The following is a 26563-nucleotide window of genomic DNA, read 5'->3' as shown; positions in this document are numbered from 1 at the left end:
TTGTCTTTGGGAAATAGGCGTATGAGTGCTGCCAGCATTGCTGCAGAGGTTGAAGGGGTGGGGGGTCAGCCTGTCAGTGCTCAGACCGTACGCCGCACACTGCATCAAATTGGTCTGCATGGCTGTTGTCCTAGAAGGAAGCCTCTTCTAAAGATGATACACAAGAAAGCCTGCAAACAGTTTGCTGAAGACAAGCAGACTAAGCACATGGATTACTGGAACCATGTCCTGTGGTCTGATGAGACCAAGGTAAACGTATTTGGTTCAGATGGTGTTAAGCATGTGTCGCGACAACCAAGTAAGGAGTACAAAGACAGTCTTGCCTACAGTCAAGCATGGTGGTGGGAGTGTCATGATCTGGGGCTGCATGAGTGCTGCCAGCACTGGGGAGCTACAGTTCATTGAGGGAACCATGAATGCCGACATATACTGTGACATGCTGAAGCAGAGCATGATTGACCCCAAACACACCTCTAAAACAACCACTGCCTTGCTAAAGAAGCTGAGGGTAAAGGTGATGCACTGGCCAAGAATGTCTCCAGACCTCAACTCTATTGAGCATCCTCAAACGGAAGGTGGAGGAGCTCAAGGTCCCTAACATCCACCAGCTCTGTGATGTCATCATGGAGGAGTGGAAGAGGACTCCAGTGGCAACCTGTGAAGCTCTGGTGAACTCCATGCCCAAGAGGGTTAAGGCAGTGCTGGAAAATAATGGTGGCCACACAAAATATTGACACTTTGGGCCCAATTTGGACATTTTCACTTAGGGGTGTACCCACTTTTGTTGCCAACGGTTTAGATAGTAATAGCTGTGTGTTGAGTTATTTTTGAGGGGACAGCAAATTTACACTGTTATACAAGCTGTAAACTCACTACTTTACATTGTAGCAAAGTGTCATTTCTTCAGTGTTGTCACATGAAAAGATATAATGAAATAATTACAAAAATGTTAGGGGTGTACTAACTTTTGTGAGATACTGTTTATATGTATGTAATTAAGGCCGTTAAGAAGTTTTAAAAATGGTACGGATATTACAGGGTGTAATGAATCAAAGTACAAAATAACTGCCAATTGTCTATAGTAAAGACAGGGTTTTTCTACAATCTTCAGACTATATTTAATTTGTAATAATTAAACAGGTGAATCAAGCTGAAGAGCTGAAAGTTGAGCTGAAAGAAGCTCAGGAGGATTGTCATACTCTAAAGAAAACACAGGATGAACTAAGAGCAAAACTGGAGGTATCCCAGGATCAGGTAAAGTTATGGTTTAATGTACATATTCAATTACACCTGAGATATTTGATTATGTTCAATGAGACAAGAACAAAGATGATGTGTAGCAGTCCATCCGAAAACCCTGAAATTAAATATATTTGGATGTTGACAAGCCCTTAAACTAGCCAAAAATGGTTGCGTCATTAATGACCAGCCTTAGGGGTGTTTGTAATTGTTGAAGAGATAAATGTGTTGGACTTCTGCATCAGTATTGTTTTTTTGGTGTACCATGTATATGTTGTGTATAAGTGTTCATGGTTTGTCATTCCGAAGCTATTAGAAGCCAACAGCAAGCTGACCCTTGCACAATCACAGCAAATACGGGAAGTCCAGCAGTGGAAGGAGAAGGTGAGCAGTTATGTTCCTAAGGAGCAGTTGTCGCATATACAGAGCAGACTGTCAGAAGAACAGCAGAAGGTCCAGCAGCTCCAAGAGAGGTTGAGATTTCACGCAGAGCAAACCAACCGACAACTGGCCATGCAACAGGTACATTAGAGATGCATACAATATGTATAGCTCACTACATACCCTTAGCATATTTAGGAAATGTAGAATATAGTTCTTTTTCAGGACCCTATATAATAAAACCACACTTTTATATTTTGCTGTACAGATAAATACACAGATATGATGCACAAATATTTACAAACCAGTGACTGGTCACGCTACTCTGCTATTGAGTAAGCTAAGGGGTGTCTTGAAGTTCCTTATTGGTGGAACTTGATGCACATGCCTTTTTTCCAACCTAGCTATGTAACATAGGACTGGTAATAGGCTACTTCCATAGGAGTCAGGACACTATATACTAACACATCTCCCTTAATCCATTTTGTGTTCCATAGTCCTCTTTTATTTGTCATGTTTTGGAGGTAAAGCACAGGTTTACTTGAAAGTAATTGTAAAGGCTGTTTTTTTCATAACTGTGTTATACTTACCTGCTCTGTGCAAAATTTTGTACAGAGCGGCCCGGAACCCCCTTTCCAGGAGTCACCCGCTAGCACTATTGGTGCCTCCTCTTCTCTGTGTTATATCAAAGCAAGACACTTGCTATGAGGGCACACATGCAGGCTCATTCCCGAGCCGGGCTGTGTGCATCCATAGAGACACACACAAAGCGTGGCGGGGCCCTGCCCCCTGTTCCCTCCTAACATGATTTTACTGATAGCCAGCAGGAGTCAATGGCACTCTCTGCTCTTAGCCAAGAACGTGAGGGCATGGAGAGGGGTGAGAAGAACTGAAGCTGGGTACAGCACTGGATTGATACAGGTAAGTTTTAGGGAGCAGGGCTGGGGGACACTGCTATTGCAAGGTTTTCATCCTAATGCAGAGAATGCATTAAGGTAAAAATCTTTAGTCTTTACAACCACTTTAATCATTTCAGCTCTTTGGACGTACTGTGTACGTCCAAAGGGTGAACCTTTAATCACAACCTGATGGCTGTGGCAGTAGCCATCAGCTTGTGCTGGTTTGTTTAGCTGGCTCCCAGCTTGAAAGTGAAAGTAATTTGGCAGCTTCATAGCTGCCGATCACTTTCACAGAGCTGGCAGCGATGTGCCGCCCCTTCCTCCTGTGGTTACCAAACTCTCCCGCTCTTACCTTAATCTCACATGTAAACAATGAAACCGGAAGTGACAGCACTTCCAGTTTCACATGCACCATTTTCTGGCCAGTATAGCCAGTGGACACATCTAACCAAGCCGATCTGTGCTTCCTAAGATGTTGTGAAGGGCAGGGGAGACATTGGGGTCTATCAGATCCCTAATGTCTCCATAAAGAGTATCTGTCACCAGCCCAGTGCTCACATAGGAGTTTATTAACCCCTTGTGACAGCAATCAAGTACAAATAAAAATGATATATTTTTCCTGAAAATATGCATTTATTAAACAGTTGCGCAAATATCATGTGACATACAAATTTGCAACTATCACCTTTTTTTCTACAGGGCCTCTGCTGCTTTCAGAACATTTATAATGATCTGGGGGTTTAAGTTATTTTACTGCCAAAAATTAAGTCTTTTTTTCATGTATGGGAAAAATAAAAATAAAATGCTCTGGAGCTGAACTGGTTACAACAACATGCAGAAGATTAAAATGTTTTAATATTTTATTTACAAATAAGCAGCTATCAGAATGGGCAAGGGAAATATAAAGGCAGGTTAGCAGTGTGAATGCTTGCAAGCTTTACACAACAGTACCCAGATTGCATGATAATAGCACTTGTACATTTGAATGCCAGCTTTTAATGGCTTGCTCCTTTCACTGCATTGAAGCTAGCAATAGGGAACCATGTGTATACACACACATTAATTTATAATGTCTCTGCAGGAGGAACATGAGAGGCTGCTGCGGAGGATGGAGGAACGGATGCAGGAAGTAGAAATTAATCTAAAGAATTTGCGGGTCATGTTGCGGGAAAAAGTGGACCAGCTTAAGGAACAAGTAGGTGTAGCAGTGCAGTGGGAGGTGCATTCTGGGAATGTGCAAGTTTTACTGCACTGTTTCTGCACTGGTTTTACAACTGCAGTTTTTTTTTTTTTTTGTTTTTTTTTTTTTTTACAATTGGAACATGACAGAATATCTAGCTGTTTTCCCCTTTTACGGTCACAGTTCTGTCACTAAGTTCTGTTTTTGGAATTCATTCATAAAAGGCTATAAATTAAGTTTCTGCTGTAAAAGTTTTATTGTCTTCCGAAAAATCAAAACCATGGGAAATCTCTTTTTGACCCAAGTAGTCCATCCCACTGTGCAGTGCATGTGAGGACATCTGTTTTTTTTTCCCCTTGGCAATGCAATATTGCTGTTCAGTTTGTATGAAACACTGGAGCATGTTCTGAAATTTCCAGATTATTCAATCTATTTAAAGTGCAAAGCTAGTCTTCTAGGGTAACCAGTCATTTCTACTCCATTCATGTAAGCATATTAAAGGGACATGTGTACAATACATTTTGCATGATTAACTTTCGTGGTCTGACATTAAAATAGTGTGGATTCAAAAATAAGTTCACCTTTTGAACATGTATTTGGGTTGTAACATGTTCAACACCTCCCCACCCCCCTTGCCGCTTTCCTGTGACAGCGTGTGGGGGTTCCTCTACCCCACAGCTGTCATATTTTAAAATTGGCATGGCTATGCGGGGCTCCACCTGCACAGCTGCATCATTCATTCACAGAGATCTGTGATTGAATAAAGTAAAGTCCAGTTTGCCACTGCAGCAGAAAAATTTGTAGTTTAAATGGATTGCGAGCGTGCTGATCAGCGAGCTTGTAGTCCATTTACATTCCCTCCAGCTTTCAATCTGAAAGCCCTATGCAGGTTTGGGCAGGAAGCCTGACACTGGTAAAAATCTGCCAAATGCCTGAAAGGTGCTCAGCACATGGCACTCAAACTCAAAACCATGATATCGCCAGTACTTAGTAGCCTGATAGAATGTTAAACTAAAAATATAGCAGTACTGTATATGTATGTGCTCAGATGCAACTACAAATATATAGGCATACAATATGTGCAAACTGGGAAGTAGTGGAGTGGGTAACCCATTAACTAAACATAGTCAGCTGTCACTAGTATGGCATGCTGCTGCCTGCCATAGAGGTGGAGCTCCATCTGTGCAACAAAAACCAAAAGAGGAAGGGAAGAGACAGTGCAAGGATCATAGTGCAGCGTCCTTATCAAAATCATTATTGAATTCTCCTCACAAAGTGAAAACATCATGAATGGAGAGCACTAGAATGCAGGCTTCTGCGCACACGCTCCAGTGGTGATGTCATCTGGGGGCAAGAATGATCGAGGCTGAGGATACCTTCATCTTCTCCACCCCCACATCAGACTAGTTTACATGACAGTGCAGGCGCTGCTCATTTATCTTCTCATTCTGGCCGAGGCACCTGGAAGTGGTTCAGCAGCTTCTATCCCAATTCCATTCTAGTGCTCTCCATTCATAGCAGTCCACTCAGCCAGCATTTACCACACTCTGCTCAGTAAAGACCGAGAACGGAGTGATCAGCAATCTTTGACCGCTCAGTTCTCAGTCCTGGAGGCGATGCTGCATCCACCTAGGTGAGTATGATTGATTTTTATTTTGAAATCCCACATTTACCTTTTTAATATGTGCACATGGTAGAACAACTCCAGAACACAGTGGAGTTAGTCCCATCATACTGTATATAAATGCAATGTGCTAATAAGAAGCACTCTTCAAAAATTTCTGGGTAACAACCCCCTTTTTTACTTGTTAGGCCCTATTGCCATTGCATGCACCTTGCTTTTGCACTACATATTTATTATTATTTTGCAACATGATTATTGCACAATAGAAAGTGAAAATGCTGCGCTAAACCCAAACCTAAAACAAAAGCAGCTAGCACACAAACAAACCAAGTTCAAAGAGAAATAACAAAAAAATGCAGTGCTAAAATATTAAACATGTGGTAAGAGCATATGAAGTGAACACCTTTGCGGATGTGAAAACATATAAGCATCAAATGATAGACAAATGTCCTGTGTGCAATATGAAACAGCAAAACAATTAAAAAATAATGAAAAATAGTGAAAAAAGGTCCATGTGAGGAATAGTGACTCTTCAAATTAGGAAAATATTAATGTGGGCATCAAATAGTGTCCAGTATGAAATATGTAAACAGCAAAGTAAATTGAAGTTCATATGCGAGGTGTTGGAGGGATATCTCTTCAGTTTGGAGGATGCCGGTATACATCAAAAGGCGTATAAATATTCAATATGGAATGAGAGGGTACCCTTACCGGATTCGTAGAACGCACGTACCATATGGCAGTAAGTCAGAAAGGCATAGGGAGATTCTCCCGTAGTTTCCAGACCCGGTGGTGTCTTTGTAAGCCGCAAGCCCTGATGGATGATGGTAGACGTGAGCAGGAGTGGAACGACTGTCACTCAAATCCCCAATTTCCAAGGAGGGATGATCCAGGAGTGGTGATTCAGCATGGAAAAGAAAAAAAAGGGGGCTCCACATGGTGTAGGTCAAATAAATGGGATTTTATTGAGGTAAATCACCATACATAGATAAAAAGTGATCACTGGAAGATAAAAATGGCAATGTGGGAAGCTAAAAATGCTAGCCCTACACGTTTCGAATGAATAGTGTTCAACAGGGGCAGGGACATGCCCCTGTTGAAGACTATTCAGTCAAAACGCGGCCTACAAAGACACCACCAGGTCTGGATACTACGGGAAATTCTCCCTATGCTTTTCTGACGTACTGCCATATGGTACGTGCGTCCTACGAATCCGGTAAGGGTACCCTCTCATTCCATATTGAATATTTATACGCCTTTTGATGTATACCGGCATCCTCCAAACTGAAGAGATATCCCTCCAACACCTCGCATATGAACTTCAATTTACTTTGCTGTTTCATATTTCATACTGGACACCATTTGATGCCCATATTTATATTTTCCTAATTTGAAGAGTCACTATTCCTCACATGGACCTTTTTTCACTAATTTTCATTATTTTTTAATTGTTTTGCTGTTCCATGTTGCACATAGGACATTTGTCTATCATTTGATGCTTATGTTTTCACATCCGCAAAGTTGTTCACTTCATATGCTCTTACCACATGTTTAATATTTTAGCGCTGCATTTTTTTGTTGTTATGATTACTGTACACTCTGGAAGGGTTTTTGTTACATAATGTGTTTAGTATTACACATTTTATTTCTACTATTTTTGAAATTTATGGTTCATGCAGTATATAGCTCTTGAACATATACTGTATATATTTTAGGTGTTGATGGATCCCATTCTAGTGTACATATTAACATATTGTTCTGTTACAAACTGGTGTAGATACCTCTACTAATCCAGCAAAAACTTTATTAATTTCTGTATTTTTAACAGCTGGAGAAGAATGCAAAAGCAGATATCTTGCTGAAGGACTTGTATGTGGAAAATGCCCAGCTGATGAAGGCTCTACAGGTGACTGAGCACAGACAGAAGAGTGTAGAGAAGAAGAACTATCTCCTGGAGGAGAAGATTGCAGCATTGAACAAAGTCATTAGGAAAATTGCACCTGCCTCTCTGGCAGTTTGATGCTGGATCTGCACTGAGACTGATAGGAACTGATGATTTAGTAGTCAGTGACTTGGTGTCACCCCACCACCAGCCTTTGTCAGTATATGGCATCTCAGGGTGACTTTTACAGCAGCACCTTAGTGCCCAGACATGAGATGGTGTTTGACAGAGACAGCCAAAGGAATCTTCCGCCAAGTTTCCTTTTTAGTGGAATTCAGCAGGTATGCCTGGTGCATGCCTTATGTGGGTAGAACAATGGTAATTAAAATGCTTCCTATGAGATTGGCTGCCCAAAATTATAGGTTACAGAGCACCCACAACAATATAAACATATGTAATTGGCACTCTTTTACCTATTATCTCATGTCAGAGGGTCATTTTACTTCCAGTTGTACAGAGCAGTCTATAAAGTGCAAAATAAAAAAATAAAGTAATGTATGATGTTCTAAACATATTTACTAATAACTCGACAATCCCGTAAGTTAGGTAAAACACCTGAAGGGGAACTTTATCCAATATAAGTAGTGTCATATGCTGCCAACGGCAATCTGTTGAAGAACAGACAGTACCCCTTACTTATGATGCCTGTTTTCTGTCTACAACCCAGCCAGCTGCAGTTTTTATACCATCTACATTTTGTCATTGTATAATCTTTGGAGTTTAGACTTTATAAAGATGGGTTCAGTATGGTTCAACTTGCTGTAGATCTTCCTTATGATTTGTTGGTATTTCAAAATGGGCACCAGAAGTAATGCATTAATGGTCTTTCCAGGACACGGGAGGCAAAAATAATGCATTAAAGCTATCTTGCACTTGAACCCATGTTTAGTGGATGATAAAAAGAACTAAACTGGGTTCACACAGATCGGCATTCAGCGGCAAAGGTATTTTTTTTTTTCTTCAAGCTCGCTGGGTAATCAGCTGATCCATTATATAGTACAAGGCTTTCACTGCAGCCCTATTAAGCGTTTCTCTTTTGACCACAACAGTAATGCTTACATTGCCAGTCTGCTATTTTTGTATGTATGTGCTGGAACACATTATGCATGTGACTGGCTTACCAACAAAAGGACCAAATATTACTTAGATTGTGTGACAGTTACATGAAGCTGCTGAGATCTGGAGAACAATTTACTGTTACAGTATATTACCTGTTAGTGGCTGTTGTGCAGTCTGTTGGAAAATATTCTGTATATAGTTTTTTATGTGGCTGTTGCTCTACAACCTGAAATTACTGAAAGTGTGTAAAAAATCAAAGTACAAAATGCCTTATTTCACAGCAACCAACTATCATTAATGCTTCTTTAACACCACTAAACTGTATTCTGATTGGTTACTATAGGTTAGTCCATCTTGCACATCATTACAGCACAGTAAAGTACAAGGACTTTTTCAGCATTTTTTTGTGGGCATTGATAATGCATGGCACAGGTGGCTCATCCTGTATGTATAAGATGTTATATTTAAAAATGCGTCTGATATTGTTTTAAGCAGTATGTACACTGTCATTGCCATCATTTCCTGAAAATGCTGCTTGCCTAGCTTTTATGCTAAGGCCCCTTTCACACAGGCGGCTGTTCTGCAGCTTTAAAAAGCATGTTTTGTTATTTAAAAATTCAGAGAATCCTGGCACAGCGTTCACTTGCAGTTGTACATTGCAATTAGCTGCGTTTACATGTGGCTGCGTTGGAACATTCTTGCCATTTCTGATGTGCTTCCTGTTGTTTTTCTTTCCTTGTTGCCACTACTATCTGCAGGAGAAATAGAACACTGCAAGTACCTGCAGTTATGTGCAGATAGCTGCAATAAATCGGTCCTGGACGCAGTCAAATTTATTTTTTCTATCAGCACCAAACCCCATGTAACGAAACCGTTGCTAAATGCAGTGTGTGAATGGGGCCATAGGAAAGCATTGTGTTAGTTTAGCTGCGGTAGATAACGTGATTTATCCACAGCTAAAAGCTGAATTCTATCTGTCCGTGTGAAAGGGGCCTAATACTTCATCTTTAGTACTCAGGAGTCACTTACCCTCTAGTTAGTAAAAAAAAAAATAGCTTTGTGACTTTTCTCTTACTTACATTTGTAACATTATTGCTTTGTGACTCAGGGGTAGGTGGCTCCATCTGCTCCAATAAATGGCATTTTCAGAATCGGGCCAGAATGACAACATTTCTCCAAACAACAGCATTGCTTATTGACAGCAAAAGGCATTAAGCAAGTATTGGGGGTGCAATTCTATGTCTCTTTTTTTACACTGCTTAGAGTTAATACAGGAAAGTGATTAACCTTTTTATCATGGTTAAACACAAGCCATCAAATACCTGGATAACACTTTTTTTTTTTATTGAACAAGATATGTGAAACCTGCACTTAGAAAGCGATCCAATTGCTTTTTTGTTAGAAGCATCAATGCAGAATCTTTTTTTTTTTTTTTTTTATGATTGAATACTGATGCCCTCTACTAGACCTGGGCATTTTGCTTTACAGGCTCCAAGCATAGAAGCAATTTCAAAGCACTGTTATAATGCATTTAAAATGTGATTGACACCAGTATTGGCTGTAAACTCTGACGTGATGGGGAACTAATGTCTCAAACTTCCCATCAGACTTTTCCCCCTGTCAGCATCATTGGTTGCTAGGAGGCTGTTGCTGTACAGCCAACAGCATCATTAACAACCAGTAACAGGTGGGAAAGGGGTAGCATTAGCAAATATGAAGATTTCTACACAGCATACAGACTGGCGCTCTGCCTGTCTCTGTACGCCAACATACAGCCGATCATAATTACCTCCACTTTCATTATCTACGAACGAGGTAATTTTTTTTTAATTTGGTGCAGTAACTAACAATAACTACCTGAATGTGCCACAAAGTTTACTAAACTTTCAGAAACTGATAGGAGGACATTTTCAAAGGCCATACTGTCAGTAAAGTGGAGCAGATGCTTTATTGAATTATCCTATAGGTGTTTAGATGCTAAATTGTGCTGTTTTGTGTGGCACAAATAACCACCAAGATTGTGTATGATTTTTTTTTTTAAATTAGTGTTAACAACTTTAACCTTTACAGTTCCGTCGGCAAAAAGGCTTGTGGTTTTATGGTACTGACAGGGTGGATGCACTAAACCAAATTCTATTGCACTGATACAGGTACAGTAAGGGAGGGTGGTAACACTATACCAAAAGGTCACTGATAATATTGAACCTCCCAATAAATTAAATGAAACAGGATAAATCTATGAATTGTCCATAGTGAAAAAAGTATATAGTTAAAAACTATATATACCTGCTGCCCTTGTAGTCACTAAACCATGAGGTGGCTAGTCCCGAACCAACATCCAATAGAAGATGGGTTGTTTTGGAATATCTGGCCCTTTGCCCACATCAGGCCATCCAGGGCATAGCTACAGAGACAGGATGGCAGATGAGCAATAATTGTGATCTTTATAATCCGCAATTTTGTACAGGTGCCACCCAGTAAAGGTGAATGGCAGCTGTTAAAATATTTTTTATTTGTTTAACACTTACCTCTTTTTCTTTCCGTTTTTTCTTTTTAAAATTTTACCCTTCACATCGATTTCATTTTAAAATGGCAAGTATTAATGCATAGTGCATTTTTTTAAAATTCAAAACCTAAAAGAAATTGGAGAGCACACCACTCCCTCATAAGACGGTGGGATTTTAAAGGATGTGTATAGAGCAGTCACCGAGGTAAGCACAACAACGAAATAGTAAAAATAGTTATATTTATTACAAAAGTTAATTAGTTTAAAAGTTTACAATAATTTGGTCACAGAATTAGACCAATAATCAAGACCGCAATAACATTTGGTCATAACTTAATCGACCATAATTGATACTCAATACACAGGAAACAACAGATGCTTGTATATGCAGAAAGCTAACGCGTTTCACAGACTTGTCTGCTTCTTCAAGGCAACTCGGCACGAATCTATGACATTGTATAGATAATAGGAAAAATATTAATACCAACAACAATTTATTTACGTTTGTAAAAAATTATATCGATATGAGTGCTCACCAAACTTATGGTATTGATACCTCAACGATCGTTGCACCAAGAGAGCGGAGATGACACACACAAAATGTGAATGTCATGACTCCTTGTAGCATTATTGTATGTACTTCAGCAGGAACAGGATGAGGGTAACAGTATTTAGCTCAGATTACTTGAAGACATTGCATTTATATGAATTGTAACATTACCCCAAAACTTAGATTCAAGGTTTGAGTGGACTGTCCTGGGTGGAATTACTTACTGGCTTCTAATGGGTAAATCAGGATTTGGATATTTTTACCTGTAATCCTCTTAGTGGTTAAGTGAGGGCTGCTTTACTGCTCCTGTTGTACTGTCCATAATGTAGCATGAATAAATGATCTAGTATCATGGGTAAGACTGTCTTGTACCCCAAGTGTTAAATATACCAGACGTGGTACTAGTAGTAGTTGGCTGGAATACATGCAAGAATGCCATTGCACTTTTGCCAGAAAGATCTCCCAGTATCCCTGCAATAGTTTGGAAAGTATTAAGGACTGGGATTCATGGCTATGTCTGTTCTGTTTGTGCTCAGTTCACTGCAGGAGAAGTACACAACCGTTGGTGGACGTATGACTGCTTCCATCAGTGTACTTGGCCATTTAAAGGTGCTATAAATATAATATTACAAGACATGCATACAAAAATTGTGTCCTATTAAGAGGGATATTAATTCTCCATACATTGATAGGCTGCTCTGAACAGAAAATGGACTTGGCCATCAAGTGAACACACCTGAAAGCACTTGTATGTGTGAACAAAAAAATATATCCCCTATATCTCATGCTATTTGTACTTTATGAAAAGGGACATTGTCTAAACATCTGTAAATTAGCATATGTTGATCCCTGAGCAGTGCTTTGTGTATTTTATCTACATTCTGTATAGTTTTGTAAATTAAATGTCTGTTTCTATTTATACAGCACAGATACCAAAGTGAGAAATGTGGCATTGACATGACTGTGGACAATGTATGAAAAAAATGTACAGTTTAATGGAAATTTTGTTTTTTGTTATCATTATAAAGATCACTTTTTGAGTAGCTTCTGTGCAACTCTTTTGTTTATTAGCTTAGTGGATGTAAATGGCTTGTTGGATTCTTTAGATAGGTAGAAACTGATGTGTGTGTAATTTTTATTTTACACATACACAGCCAGATTTTAATCACCAAAACCTTGTGAACAACCTGCTACCATCATTTCCATGTAGATATACCTATAAACCACTGCTGATAGGTTGCTTTGACCCATGTGATTGTTTTTGCAATTAAAGGTTGGTTTAAAGTGTTTCATATCATCATGTTCCTGGCCAGGAATAGAGATGGCTTACTTTTTCTATTGTTATTTGGTTCCACTTGTGTAGACTGCCCTGGGTCTACACACACGTCTTAATGTAAAATAGATTGTACATAGTAGTACAAAGGCGGTAGGCAAGCAATCCCCCCCCCCCCAAGCTGCACCTAACTTACTATATATATATATTATACTATGTGATGGGGCAAAACCAAATCGGGAGTTTACCTGCACAATTTTATTAAAAAATTGCTGTTTTAGCCCTCGCATAAGGCAAAAGTTGAATTGTGTTCTGTTGAGAACTTACTGGGACACCTATTAAAAAAATACTTTTAGTGACATTATTCAAAGACATTATATTGGGTAAAATATGGCATCTTAATTTTCAGGCATAAAGCTGAACTCGGGGCACAAAAAATTTTAGATGCGTAATTCTCAATAACCACAAAGGATATTCACTTTGGGAGCACAAAATGCCTTGCAAAACCAGATATTCTCTTGTAAACATAGCAGTGACATCATCGCTGTGCTCTACATAGCCTGTGCATAGAGCAGAGCTGTGGGAGGGACCGAGCAGGCCTCACCGACTACAGGGTGCCTGCAGAAAACTGCAGGAGGGGCAGAGACAAGACCAGTCACCCTGAACAAGAAGAGAACAGCAGTGACCAGTCTTTTCTTTCTCGAACATCACGGGACACAGAGCCTCAGTAATAACTGATGGGTTATATAGGTATCACTAGGTGATTGTACACTGGCACACCCTATCCAGGAAGTTCAACACCCTATATAATCCCTCCCCTCACAGGGATACCTCAGTTTTTACGCCTGTGTCTTAGGTGATGGACGTGTAAAGATGTCCTGTGCTGAGCTCCAAAGGGTATATCCTATACTGGGGCAAGCCAGGCGAACCGGATCCATTTCAAAGTGTCTTTTCTAAACCGAATTGGATGGTCCCCGGGCCTCATGTCCGAAGAAACGAGGTTTTACCTGTAACGCTTCCTCTTTTTAGAAAGCTGGACCCCGCATATCAGAAAATGGTTTTCTATGGCCGGGTGCTTTGCAGGCCCAGAACTGTGGATCCCCCTTATCCATAGGGGGCCCCAGTCTCTGAAGGTTTTTTCAAACGGAGTCCACCGTGAGAGGTGAAGATTGGGTCTGTACAACAGAACCCTGCGGCTGGATAAGGTAAGGGAGATTCCACAGAATTTTTTAATTCTAGTAGGTTTTCTCCTTTAACCACTTGACCACTGGGCACTTAAACCCCCTTCCTAACCAGACCAATTTTCAGCTTTCGGTGCTCTCACACTTTGAATGACAATTACTCAGTCATACAATACTGTACCCATATGAAATTTTTGTCCTTTTTTTCACACAAATAGAGCTTTCTTTTGGTGGTATTTAATCACCGTTGGGTTTTTTATTTTTTGCGCTATAAAAGAAAAAAGAGTGAAAATTTGGTAAAAAAATGAATTTTTTTTTGTTTCTGTTATAAAATTTAGCAAATTAGTAATTTTTCTTCGTAAATTTTGGCCAAAATTTATACTGCTACATATCTTTGGTAAAAATAAGTACAACTTGGTGTATATTATTTGGTCTTTGTGAATGTTGGAGAGTCCAAATGCTATGGTGCCAATATCTGAAAATTGATCACACCTGAAGTACTGACGGCCTATCTAATTTCTTGAGACCCTAACATGCCAGAAAAGTACAAATACCCCCCAAATGATCCCTATTTGGAAAGAAGACATTCCAAGGTATTTAGAAAGATGCATGGTGAGTTTTTTTGAAATTGCCATCTTTTCCCACAATTCTTTGCAAAATCAAGATTTTTTTTTTTTTCACAAAATTGTCATATTAGAAGGTTATTTCTCACACACAGCATATGCATACCACAAATTACACCCCAAAACACATTCTGCTATTACTCCCGAGTATGGTGATACCACATGTGTGAGACTTTTACACAGCGTGGCCACATACAGAGGCCCAACATGCACGGAGCACCTCCAGGCGTTCTGGAGCACCCAGGCCAATTCTTATATTTCTCTCCTACATGTAAAAATAATAATTTATTTGCTAGAAAATTACATAGAACCCCAAAACATTATATATATATTTTTTTTAGCAAAGACCCTAGAGAATACAATGGCGGTTGTTGCAACTTTTTATCTCGCACGGTATTTGCGCAGCAATTTTTCGAACGCGTTTTTTTTGGAAAAAAAACAGTTTTGTGCTTTAAAAAAAAATAAAACAGTAAAGTTAGTCCAATGTTTTTGCATAATGTGAAAGATGAAGTTACGCCGAGTAAATAGATACCTAACATGTCACCCTTCAAAATTGCACACTCTCGTGCAATGGTGCCAAACGTCGCTACTTAAAAATCTCCATAGGTGACGCTTTAAAATTTTTTACTGGTTACATGTTTTGAGTTACAGAGGAGGTCTAGGGCCAAAATCATTGCTCTCGCTCCAACGTTCGCAGTGATACCTCACATGTGTGGTTTGAACACCGTTTTCATATGTGGGCGGGACTTACGTATATGTTTGCTTCTGCATGCGAGAACACGGACATGGGCGCTTTAAACATTTTTTTTTTTTTTTTTTTTTTTTAATTTTACTTTATTTATTTTAGTTTGACACTTTTTCCCCCCCAAAAAAATTTTTGATCACTTTTATTTCTATTACAAGGAATGTAAACATCCTTGTAATAGGAATATGGCATGACAGGTCCTCTTTACAGTGACATATGGGGTCAATAAGACCTCACATCTCACCTCTAGGCTGGGAAGCCTGAAATAAAAAAAAAAAACGATCTTGGCTTCGATTGTAGCGGTGAGTCGGTAGAAGCACCGGAGGGTGGCGGGAAGGGGGGGGCGTCCCCTCTCGCCTCCCGTAAGAACGATCAAGCAGTGTAACAGCCACTATGATCATTCTTATGGTGTAGGAAATCGCCGTCTGAAAAAGCTGATATCTGAATGATGCCTGTAGCTGCACCCATCATTCAGATATCCCCGCTCAAAGTCAAGGACGTCATATGACTGTGGGCGGGAACTGGTTAAAAATTGCGGGGTATTGCGGAGTAGTGCAGGGTATATTGCAGAGTATTGCTGGGCATATTGCAGAGTATTGTGGGGTATATTGCAGAGTAGTGCCGTGTATATTGCAGAGTAGTGCCGTGTATAATGCAGAGTATTGCGGGGTATAATGCAGAGTATTGCGGGGTATAATGCAGAGTATTGCGGGGTATTATGCAGAGTATTGCGGGGTATTATGCAGAGTATTGCGGGGTATTATGCAGAGTATTGCAGGGTATTATGCAGAGTATTGCGAGGTATATTGCAGGGATGGCTGAGCATGGAGGGATGGATGGATGTGACTGCAATTGTCACTGAGCACCGCTGTGGGCACTACACATACAGCCCACAGCGGTGCTGCCATCCAATCCCTCCCCCTCTCCCCTCGCACTGTACCGATCGGTACAGAGAGGGGCGGGAGGAACCGGCGTCATGACATGACGCCGGTCTGTTGACATGTGATCGCTCCGTCATTTGACGGAGCGATCACATGGTAAACGGCCGCGATCAGCGGCCGTTTATAGTGATCCATGATGCGCCGGGTCCTCTGGACCCGGCGGTCACGGAAGTTCTCGGGTGCGCGCCCCAGGGGGCGCGCGAGAGCAGTATTCTGGGAGGACGTCCCACAGACGTCCACCCAGAACTAGCCGACCACGCTGCAGCCGTCTTTCGGCTATGGCCCGGTCGGCAAGTGGTTAAGGTAAATGCATGCTATGCCTATTGTCACCACCGGGGGCTGCCAAGAGCACATACCTTCTCATGCTGATGTCTGTCTCAAGTGTTCTCACGCTGCACAAGCTCCTCCAGCCGTCTCCAGGTAGGATGGGATGAGGGGCTCTCCTCAGGGATATCTCCCCCCAGACTAGGGGGAGGCCGCTGGTGGTCTGTGAGGTGGTTGTACACCGCACTTTCACCGCTGCCGCCACCACTGACACGTGCAGGCCCCATCACTACCGGACTCTCTCCTTCCTCCCCCAGCCTTCCCTCCATGCTGTCCCGGAGGGTCGGCTCGCGCTGGAAGCGCGCGGTTTTCGAAAAATGAAGGGGGGGGCGGGGCGTCAGCACACTGTCCAGCGTGCTCAGATGCCCACAGGTGCTGGCTGCAGACTATTAAAGGCACAAGTTACAGGTGCACTAAGCCTTTGGAGGGACACAGAGCTGACGGTCGCATGTAAGGTGGAACACAGGCATTCTCCTAGGCAGCATTTACTAAGGTAACGCCAGACTGGGCATTTGGTAGCAGGGCTTTTAGCCGGACTACATCGCTCAGCAGTCAGTGTTCATTTTGTGATACCTCCACCTTGTTGCTTTGCACTATGGGTAGAAGAGGTTCAAATACCCCAAGAACCAGAGGCTCTAGGGGATCTCATTCAGGTTCTGAGGACCCCCTTTCTGCAGCATCCTCCCCCCCTGAGGGGCCAGGGACAGCTAGCCAGGGAGAGCCATTGGGGTCAGGGGCTACACCTGCTTTTGGCACTTCAGCCGCTGTATACATTACACAGGAGGTTTTTTCCTCAACCATTAATGGATTAGAGGAAAGATTAATGGCCGTGATCACATCTTCACTCAGTGGAAGAAAACGCACTAGGCCTTCCTCAGTTTCCCAAGACCCTCAGGCAGAGGAGCTCTGGGATAAAGGAGAATCCCTTTCAGAGGATCAGGATGGGACGGATGATTCCTCTTCGGAGGAATCAGGTGGAGAGGGACCCTCTTCGGCTTCCCAAGAGGAGAAAGTCTTAGTACAGATCCTTACTGGATTGGTCCGCTCCACATTTAAGTTGCCCATATCTGAATCAGTTAAAGAACCCTCTTCTTCTTTGGGGTCACTGAAACCTCCTCAAACAGCACATGCTTTTCCTGTTCATAATTTGCTTGAAAAGCTCCTTTATTTTGAGTGGGATCACCCAGATAAACGTTTTTTTCCGCCGAAAAAGTTTTCAACACTTTATCCTATGGAAGAAAAATTTATTAAAATGTGGGGAATACTGGCCATTGATGCCGCCATTTCCTCCGTAAATAATAGTCTGACTTGTCCTGTAGACAATTCTCAGATGCTCAGGGATCCTGTGGATAAAAAGATGGAATCCCTATTGAAGGATGTTTTCTCCTTAGCAGGTTCAGTGGCTCAACCTGCAGTAGCAGCGATTGGAGTCTGTCAATACTTAAGAGACCATGTTAAGCAGGTCATCAAAGTTTTACCTGAACAGCAGGCCCAGGGGTTGGCTAACCTTCCAGCGGCCTTATGTTATGTTGTTGACGCCATCAGAGATTCTATCATGCAAACCTCTCGTCTTTCACTGGGGTTGGTGCATATACGTAGAATCCTATGGTTGAAAAATTGGTCAGCCGAAGCACCATGTAAGAAGCTGCTGGCTGGGTTTCCATTTCGTGGTGAAAGGTTGTTTGGAGAAGACTTGGATAACTATATCAAGAGAATCTCTTGTGGGAAAAGCACTCTCTTACCTGTTAAGAAGAAGAGTAAGCATCCCTCTTTCAAACGGACTCTTTCCCCAGCGCCTGGGGCTTCAGCCTCCAGGCAGTCTTGACGGCCTCCTCCGTCTGGGTCAAGAAACAAGAGTCAACCCCAGGGACAAAAGAAGTCCTGGGGGAAGAAGCCTACTAGGCAAGACACTAAGACCTCTTTATGAAGGGGCGCCCCCGCTCGCTCGAGTGGGGGGAAGACTGCTACAGTTCTCAAGGCTCTGGCAGGAGGACTTCCAGGACAGATGGGTAATCTCCACGGTAACCTTAGGGTACAAGCTGGAGTTTAAAGAATTTCCCTCTCCTCGTTTCCTCAGATCAAGTGTCCCCAGAGATCTAGAGAAAAAGCAGTCTCTCCTTCTAGCGTTAGAGCGACTTTTGTCGCAGGAGGTCATTATGGTGGTTCCCACGAGGGATCAAGGATTGGGCTTCTATTCCAACCTTTTTACGGTCCAAAAACCAAATGGGGATGTCAGACCCATTCTGGATTTAAGGGATCTGAACCGATTCCTAAGGATTCAGTCCTTCCGCATGGAATCAATTCGGACAGTAGTCTCTATCCTGCAGGGAGGAGAATTTGTGGCATTGATAGACATCAGAGATGCATATCTGCATGTGCCCATTTTTACTGCTCATCAGAAGTTTCTGCACTTCGAGATAGGAGGGCGCCATTTCCAGTTTGTGGCTCTGCCTTTTGGGATAGCCACTGCACCTCGAGTGTTCACAAAGATCTTGGCTCCTCCTCTGGCCAGATTAAGGGCTCAGGGTATAGCTGTCATAGCATACCCAGACGACCTGCTCTTGATAGACCGGTCGGTAGCCTCCTTGAACGGGAACTTGAGGACCACAGTCAAGTATCTGGAACACCTAGGTTGGATCCTCAACCTAGAAAAATCTTTCCTAAAACCAGTAAGAAGACTGGAGTATTTGGGTCTGATCATAGATACAAGCCAGGAGAAAATATTTCTACCTCAGGCAAAGATCACTGCTTTAAGGGAGCTGATTCTGGCAGTCAGGACCAAAAAGGGTCCTTCTGTCCGCCTTTGTATGAGGCTGCTAGGAAAGATGGTGTCTTCATTCGAAGCAGTTCCTTATGCTCAGTTTCATTCAAGACTGCTGCAACACAGTATTCTGTCGGCCTGGAACAAGAAGGTTCAGGCATTAGACTTTCCGATGCACCTGTCTCATGCTGTGCATCAGAGCCTCAATTGGTGGCTAATACCCGAAAACCTGCAGAAGGGGAAATCCTTTCTACCGGTTACCTGGACGGTGGTAACAACAGATGCCAGTCTGTCGGGTTGGGGAGCAGTTCTGGAACAGTCTGTGGTTCAAGGGGTATGGTCCAAGACCGAGAGGACCTTACCTATCAACATTCTGGAGATCCGTGCGGTATATCTAGCCCTAAAGGCCTGGACTATTGGGCTACAGGGTTGCCCGGTCAGGATCCAGTCCGACAATGTCACAGCAGTGGCTTATGTCAATCATCAGGGAGGCACCAGGAGCCGAGCTGCTCAAAAAGAGGTCAACCAGATCTTACTCTGGGCAGAGAAGCATGTGTCATGCATATCGGCAGTTTTCATTCCAGGGATAGAGAACTGGCAGAAGGACTATTTAAGTCGCCAGCAGTTACTTCCAGGGGAATGGTCTCTGCATCCCGACGTCTTTTGGGCCATATGCCAAAGATGGGGGGTTCCAGATGTAGATCTTTTTGCATCCCGATTCAACAAAAAGATAGACAGATTTGTGGCAAGGACAAAAGATCCTCTTGCATGCGGGACGGATGCGTTGGTGATTCCGTGGCATTGGTTCTCACTGATTTATGCATTCCCACCTATTCTGCTACTGCCACGACTCCTTCGCAGGATCAGGCAGGAAAGGAAGTCAGTACTTCTGGTGGCCCCCCGCTTGGCCCAGAAGGACTTGGTATGCGGAAATAGTAAGGGTGACGGTGGGTTCCCCGTGGACCCTACCGGTACGCCCAGACCTTTTATCTCAAGATCCAGTGTTCCATCCTGCCTTACAAACGCTAAATTTGACGGTTTGGCTATTGAATCCCACGTTCTGAAGAGTCGTGGGCTTTCAGGTCCTGTGATATCTACCTTGATCAATGCAAGGAAGCCAGCTTCCAGAATGATTTATCATAGAGTCTGGAAAGCTTATGTATCCTGGTGTGAATCCAGGGGTTGGCATCCCAGAAAATATGTGATAGGTAGAATTCTTGATTTTCTACAATTGGGATTAGAGATGAAGCTGGCCTTGAATACCATCAAGGGCCAGGTCTCGGACTTATCAGTATTATTGCAACGGCCACTTGCTTCGCATTCTTTGGTCCGAAACTTTATGCAGGGGGTGATGCGTCTTAATCCTCCAGTTAAGGCGCCCCTAAACCCCTGGGACTTGAACTTGGTTCTGTCTGTGTTACAGAAACAGCCTTTTGAACCAATACGTCAGATTCCTTTGGTCTTGTTGACAAGGAAGTTAATTTTTCTGGTAGCCATCTATTCTGCTTGAAGAGTATCAGAATTAGCAGCTCTTTCCTGTAAAGAGCCTTATTTGATTGTACACAAGGATAGAGTGGTATTGCGCCCTCATCCTAGTTTTTTACTGAAGGTGGTTTCAGATTTTCATCTAAACCAAGACATTGTTCTGCCTTCCTTTTTTCCAGATCCCTGTTCTCCGGAAGAAAGATCACTACATTCTTTGGATGTAGTAAAAGCAGTCAAGGCCTATCTGGAAGCAACTGCTCAAATTCGCAAAACGGATGTTTTGTTCGTGCTGCCAGAGGGTCCCAATAGAGGACAGGCAGCGTCAAAAGCTACCATTTCTAAATGGATTTGACAATTGATTATTCAAGCTTACGGTTTGAAACAGAAGATTCCTCCGTTTCAGATCAAGGCACATTCCACAAGGGCTATTGGTGCTTCTTGGGCAGTGCATCACCAGGCCTCTATGGCTCAAATCTGCAAGGCCGCAACCTGGTCTTCAGTCCATACATTCACCAGATTTTATCAGGTGGAGGTGAGAAGGCATGAGGATATCGCCTTTGGGCGTAGTGTGCTGCAGGCAGCGGTACAGGGTCCTCAGGTCTGATTGCACCCTACTTGGTTGTGTTTCCCCCCCCCTCAGGTGGCATTGCTCTGGGACATCCCATCAGTTATTACTGAGGCTCTGTGTCCCGTGATGTTTGAGAAAGAAAATAGGATTTTTTTTTATAACAGCTTACCTGTAAAATCCTTTTCTTTCGATGGACATCACGGGACACAGAGGTCCCGCCCCTCTTCTAATACACTTATATTGCTTTGCTAGAAAACTGAGGTATCCCTGTGAGGGGAGGGATTATATAGGGGGTTGAACTTCCTGGTTAGGGTGTGCCAGTGTCCAATCACCTAGTGATACCTATATAACCCATCAGTTATTACTGAGGCTCTGTGTCCTGTGATGTCCATCGAAAGAAAAGGATTTTACAGGTAAGCTGTTAGAAAAATCCTATTTTTTTTTTTTTTTTTTTACAGGAAGCCAATGTTTAACATTTGATTGCTGCACAGATCTGGAAGAAATACACAAAGATTCAAGAATACACTTGACTGATGTATTTAGACAATATTTGCTTATCTTGGAGTTCACCTTTAAACCCTCATAGATCAGCTACCCCTGTCAGAGTACCCCAATAGATCAGTAGATTCAATCCCAGTGCCTGATCAATATATCCCTGAAGACAGGCAGGCAGGAGAAACATTTTCAGGGGGCGAGGCATACACATGACATCATTGACTGCTGCTCAGTGGGGTCCAGCGCTGCTGACAATCCAGGCCATTTGTTGAGCAGCCTTCAGTAAATTTAGTGGACCATAGCGCTTGAGTGAGAGGCGGAGCCAAGGACAATTTGTGGGAGGCAGAGCTGAGCACTCCAGTGGCTATTACTTTTATAATTTATTTTTAGAACTATAAACTAAAGTACATTTCGTGAACATATGTAAAATTACATGTTTATATTTTAGTGTAGCACAATTTTTAATAGGAGTCAGGGACTTCACATTCACACCCGAGTGATTTATGAATGCATGCAAAATCGCATGGTCTTAACACTCATTTATGAAACGTGCAGAAAAAGGGGTTTGTGCGTGAGATGCAATTCATTGTTAATGACACCTCAAATGCAGCAAAGCTTCCTCTGGCTGAGTCAGAGGTTGTGACATCATCAGTCCAACTCAGCCAATCAGAGGAAGCTTTGTATTCACTGCTAGAATACATCACTTTCTCTGAATGGCGTAGTGCCGAACAGATAGACTCTATTGTGTTCCACGTAAGAGACTGAAGGTCTCGTCTCTGTATGCTGCAGTTTATACCGCACATCCAGCGGCTTCACGTTAGTGAGGGACATAGTTTGTTTGGGCCACCTTGGCCCAAGTAAACGATGTAAAGTGTTTTAAAAGCTGAAGTTTAGCTTTAAGTGCACCATAGATCCTGCGTAATAGATGGAGCCAAGGACAAAGTGTGAGAGGCAGAGCCGAGCACTCCAGTGGCCATCTTTGTTATGGTAAAAAGACCTATTTACTTCTATCTGATGTGGACTGCTGGGAATTTAGAGCAGTAATAGACACCTTAGATCAGTGGTTCTCAACTCCTGTCCTCAGGACCCACTAACAGGCCAGGTTTATTACAAGATAACAAATGCATCACAGGTGATAGAATTTGCTGCCCAGTGATTGCAGTATTCTAGTCTGCATCTCCAAAAGGTAATATTTAAAATCTGGCCTGTTAGGCCCCATTCACACTAGCGCGTTTTTTGATGCATTTTGCATTTTGCAGAAATGCACGGGAATTTTTTAACATGGGTTCCTATGGCACATGTTCACATCAATGCTTTTTTGTATCTCTGCGTTTTTGGAAAGGGTCGGGGACTTTTTTTCATGCAAAAAGCAGCGTTTTGCATGTAATGGTTTTCAATGGACAAGCATCAAAAACGCAAGTGCACCGTTTTTGCAGCGTTTTTGATGCGTTTTTGGTGCGTTTTTGCCGTTTTTTTTTTTTTTGTAATTTTTTTTTAAGACTGTAAAAAAAAATGAAAAAAAAAAAAAAAAACGCAAAACGCAAATCGCGGCAAAAACGCGGCTCAAAAACGTGGCAAGCATGAAAAAAAAAACCTCCAAAAACGCTCAAAAGCAACATGCATAGGTGTGAATCGAGCCTTAGTGGGTCCTGAGGACAGGTGTTGAGGACCACTGCCTTAGATGGACCCGTAATGGCTTTTGGGCTGATTATACATGTATGAATGCAGATTTTGCTTTCAGTTTCAAAGCTGCTAACACAGCATTGAGGGGGCAGCGCTGAGCACCTCAGTGGCCATCTTTATTATGGTAAAGTGACCCCTTCATGTATTTTCTGAGTGTACATAATGTATGATTTTGCATTCGTTCACAAAACGCTTAGGCAAGAATGAGGCCTGCTGAGTATGCTAGCTACTGAAGATCCTAGTGTCTGTAACCCTGGAAGAGAATGGCAATTCCACTCCATAATGAGAACTTGTGCGTTCCTGCACGTCATGTTTAGGGCAGCCCATTAACTACTTGCTGTCCATAGTATATCCTCAGGTTTCAGTAGTTATACCAGGAAGATGCCTGTAGCTACAGGCATCATCCTGGTATGGATCTTTTCAGCTGGTGATTCCCTTTGTATCAGAAGTAATTAGCCCCTTGATCGCTTCTGCAGGTGACGGAAGAGGGTCCCACCCCCCTCTCGGGCTCTACCGTCCCATCGTGGAGCCTGGGAGCGATGCGGCCGGCAGTGAAAAGAGAGAGGAACTGACCTTGTTCCTCTCTCTCTGTAACCCTGGAGCAATGAGTATTTCTCTCCATAACGAGGACCGGTCACGGCCCATGCTGTCACAAGGGATGTTGTTCATCCCTTGTGATAGCAATAAAGTTAATCCAAAAAAAAAATATTAAAAAAAAAAAATGTTAAGTGCCCCCATCCCACCGTGCTTACGCGCAAATGCAAACACATACCTTACACATACGCATATGTAAACGGTGATCGCTAACCTGCTGGTATATTACTGGGCGGCCATGTTGGTCACAGTTAGGTGGTGGTTTGAACAGTCTAGGGCCAATGCAGCTGTCTGTTTGGAGGCAGCTATTGTGGGTTCCCTGAGGGAGCTAGGCAATCTGGCATATCGGGGAGTCTCCTCCAGCCCTGCCCTCCCAGGTCCCACTAAAGTTACTTTGCGGATATGGGGAGTGACCAGAAGGTGAAGGCGGTTTCTGTCTCCCAATCAGTGCTCCCCCTATTGTCCGTTATGGGGGAACCCAGCTCTCCCCCATTTTAGGACAATCCCTGACCCACAACTCTGGGCCCGCTATGACATTAAACTCCTGAAGGATATTGTTTCCGCCGGGCCCTTGTCCCCTTCCAGGACCTGGTGGGGAGACGCGGCCTTCCTGCGGGGATGATGTTTTGCTACTAACAGTTACGACACGCATTCCGTGCACAGTTGCCGACCTCGAGACTGATGTGGTCGAGGAATTACTGGCCCAGGAATCCCTGGATAAACCCCTCTCTGAGCTGTACTTGACATTACTCTGGACAGATTCACCCAAGATGGACACACTGTGGGACAAATGGAGGGCTGACATTCCGACCCTAGATAGAGAGACTTGGGAGGAATGCTTTGAAAATAGTTCCCAGCTAGTTATATCATCCAGGGATAAATTAATACAAACCAAATTCCTGCACAGGATTTACTTCACGCCTCAGCGACTGCACAGAATTTACCCACAGCGGTCCCCGAACTGCCCACGATGTCAATCTCCAGACAGCAACTCTATCCACATGTTTTGGGCCTGTCCTAGACTCTTCCGCTATTGTTGAATTTATTAATATACGTCTCCAGTTGGAGATACCCTTGACGGCAGAATTGGCACTGCTGGGTAGACAAGATGATGACCAAAGACCGAGGTACACTAAACTACTGCTTTCATTGCTGCTCTTTTATGCCAAGAAGGAAATCCTACTCAAATGGACTTCCTCCCTGCCTCCTACATTGAGGTCATGGGAGAACTCGATTAATGCCATTTTGCCAATGTACAAACTGACCTATAGGAGTAGAGGTTGTCCTCAGAAATTTATGAAGGTATAGCAGCCATGGACTGACCCCATGTGAAAATGTGTAATGCCTGTTCTTGGTCCTTGTCTTGCCTGCACGTGGTGAATTATATATGGTTGTGCTCTGTGCACCTCCCCCACCATGTGGCTGGCAGCTCCTCTTGTCCCTGCCCTGAGTAATGTATACCTACGATGTCCTATTGTTATCTTGAATGATGAGTATTGCATCTTTGTTGTTCTTCCATCTAAGTATCCACTGCAATAATTTCATGTCTTGCAATGTATTGCGTTCCATTTTTTTCAAATAAAGACCAACCTTGTTGTTTAAAAAAAAAAAAAAAAAACAGTGATCGCAAGACACATGAGGCATTGTCACAAATGTCAGAGAGCGCAATAATTCTAGCACCAGACCTCCTGTGCAACTCTAAACTGGTAACCTGTAAAAGCATTTTAAGCTTTGCCTATGGAGATTTTTAAGCACCGGCGTTAGCCACCATTCCATGGGCAGATGCAATTTTAAAGCGTGACATTTTGGGTATCTATTTACTTGGCGTAACATCTTTCGCATTATACAAAAAAATTGGGCTAACTTTATGGTTTTGTTTTTGAATTCATTAAAAAGTATTATTTCCAAAAAAAATTGCGTTTATAAAATATAGGGCCTCTGCAAAAAAAAAATTATATAATTTATTTATTGAGGGGTTCCAAGTAAGTTTCTAGCAAAAGAAAGAAAAAAAAAAAAAAAAAAAAAAAAAAGGTTGATTTTTACATGTAGGTGGGGAGCACAGTGCCAGAAATGACCCGGATATGAAGAGGTTAATTTAATTCGGCCCAATTGGGTACCATGGGGTTTTGGCGCACACAAATGTACAAGCATTAGCATGACACATGAGGCTGCATTAGGAAATGCCCTTACATGTTAGCCAATGTGTCCATGCACACATAGGCTTTTTTAGAAGAGTTTAAAAGGCAGAAAAAAAAAAACCCAGTGCATCCAGGAGCAGCGGCATTTTGCCAGAAAAAAACACTTGACGCTTGTAAACGTGTCTAAACACTCGGTGAATTTAGAGCTTGAGCATTCTTTTCCAACGGCTAGAATAAATTATTCTGACCAATGGAACAAATTAACGCTCAAATGCTTGCTGCAGGTAAGTGCGGTTAAACACTTTTACAAGCGTCAATCCTTTTTATGTCAAAATACCACTGCCAGGAAGGACGTTTATGAGAGCGAGAGTG

The 26563-nt window shown here is 42.5% G+C and overlaps 1 protein-coding gene across 4 annotated transcripts in view; it reads left to right on the top strand.

The window, feature by feature from the left end:
• NINL (ninein like) overlaps nucleotides 1-12423 on the top strand; it is a 267972-nt gene extending 255549 nt beyond the window's left edge. For all 4 annotated transcript variants that reach the window (XM_073627983.1, XM_073627982.1, XM_073627985.1 and 1 more), the window contains 4 exons: nucleotides 1141-1254; nucleotides 1549-1761; nucleotides 3601-3714; nucleotides 7152-12423. In XM_073627983.1, coding sequence (XP_073484084.1) covers nucleotides 1141-1254; nucleotides 1549-1761; nucleotides 3601-3714; nucleotides 7152-7343 — 633 coding nt within the window. In that variant the 3' untranslated portion in view covers nucleotides 7344-12423. The remainder of the gene's footprint in view (nucleotides 1-1140; nucleotides 1255-1548; nucleotides 1762-3600; nucleotides 3715-7151) is intronic.
• The last annotated feature ends 14140 nt before the right edge of the window (nucleotides 12424-26563 follow it).

The sequence above is a fragment of the Aquarana catesbeiana genome, linkage group LG04, assembly GCF_042186555.1.
Source record: "Aquarana catesbeiana isolate 2022-GZ linkage group LG04, ASM4218655v1, whole genome shotgun sequence".
Taxonomy (NCBI): domain Eukaryota; kingdom Metazoa; phylum Chordata; class Amphibia; order Anura; family Ranidae; genus Aquarana; species Aquarana catesbeiana.
The sequence above is the reverse complement of the archived record's forward strand: the minus strand, read 5'-3'. Positions and strand labels throughout refer to the sequence as shown.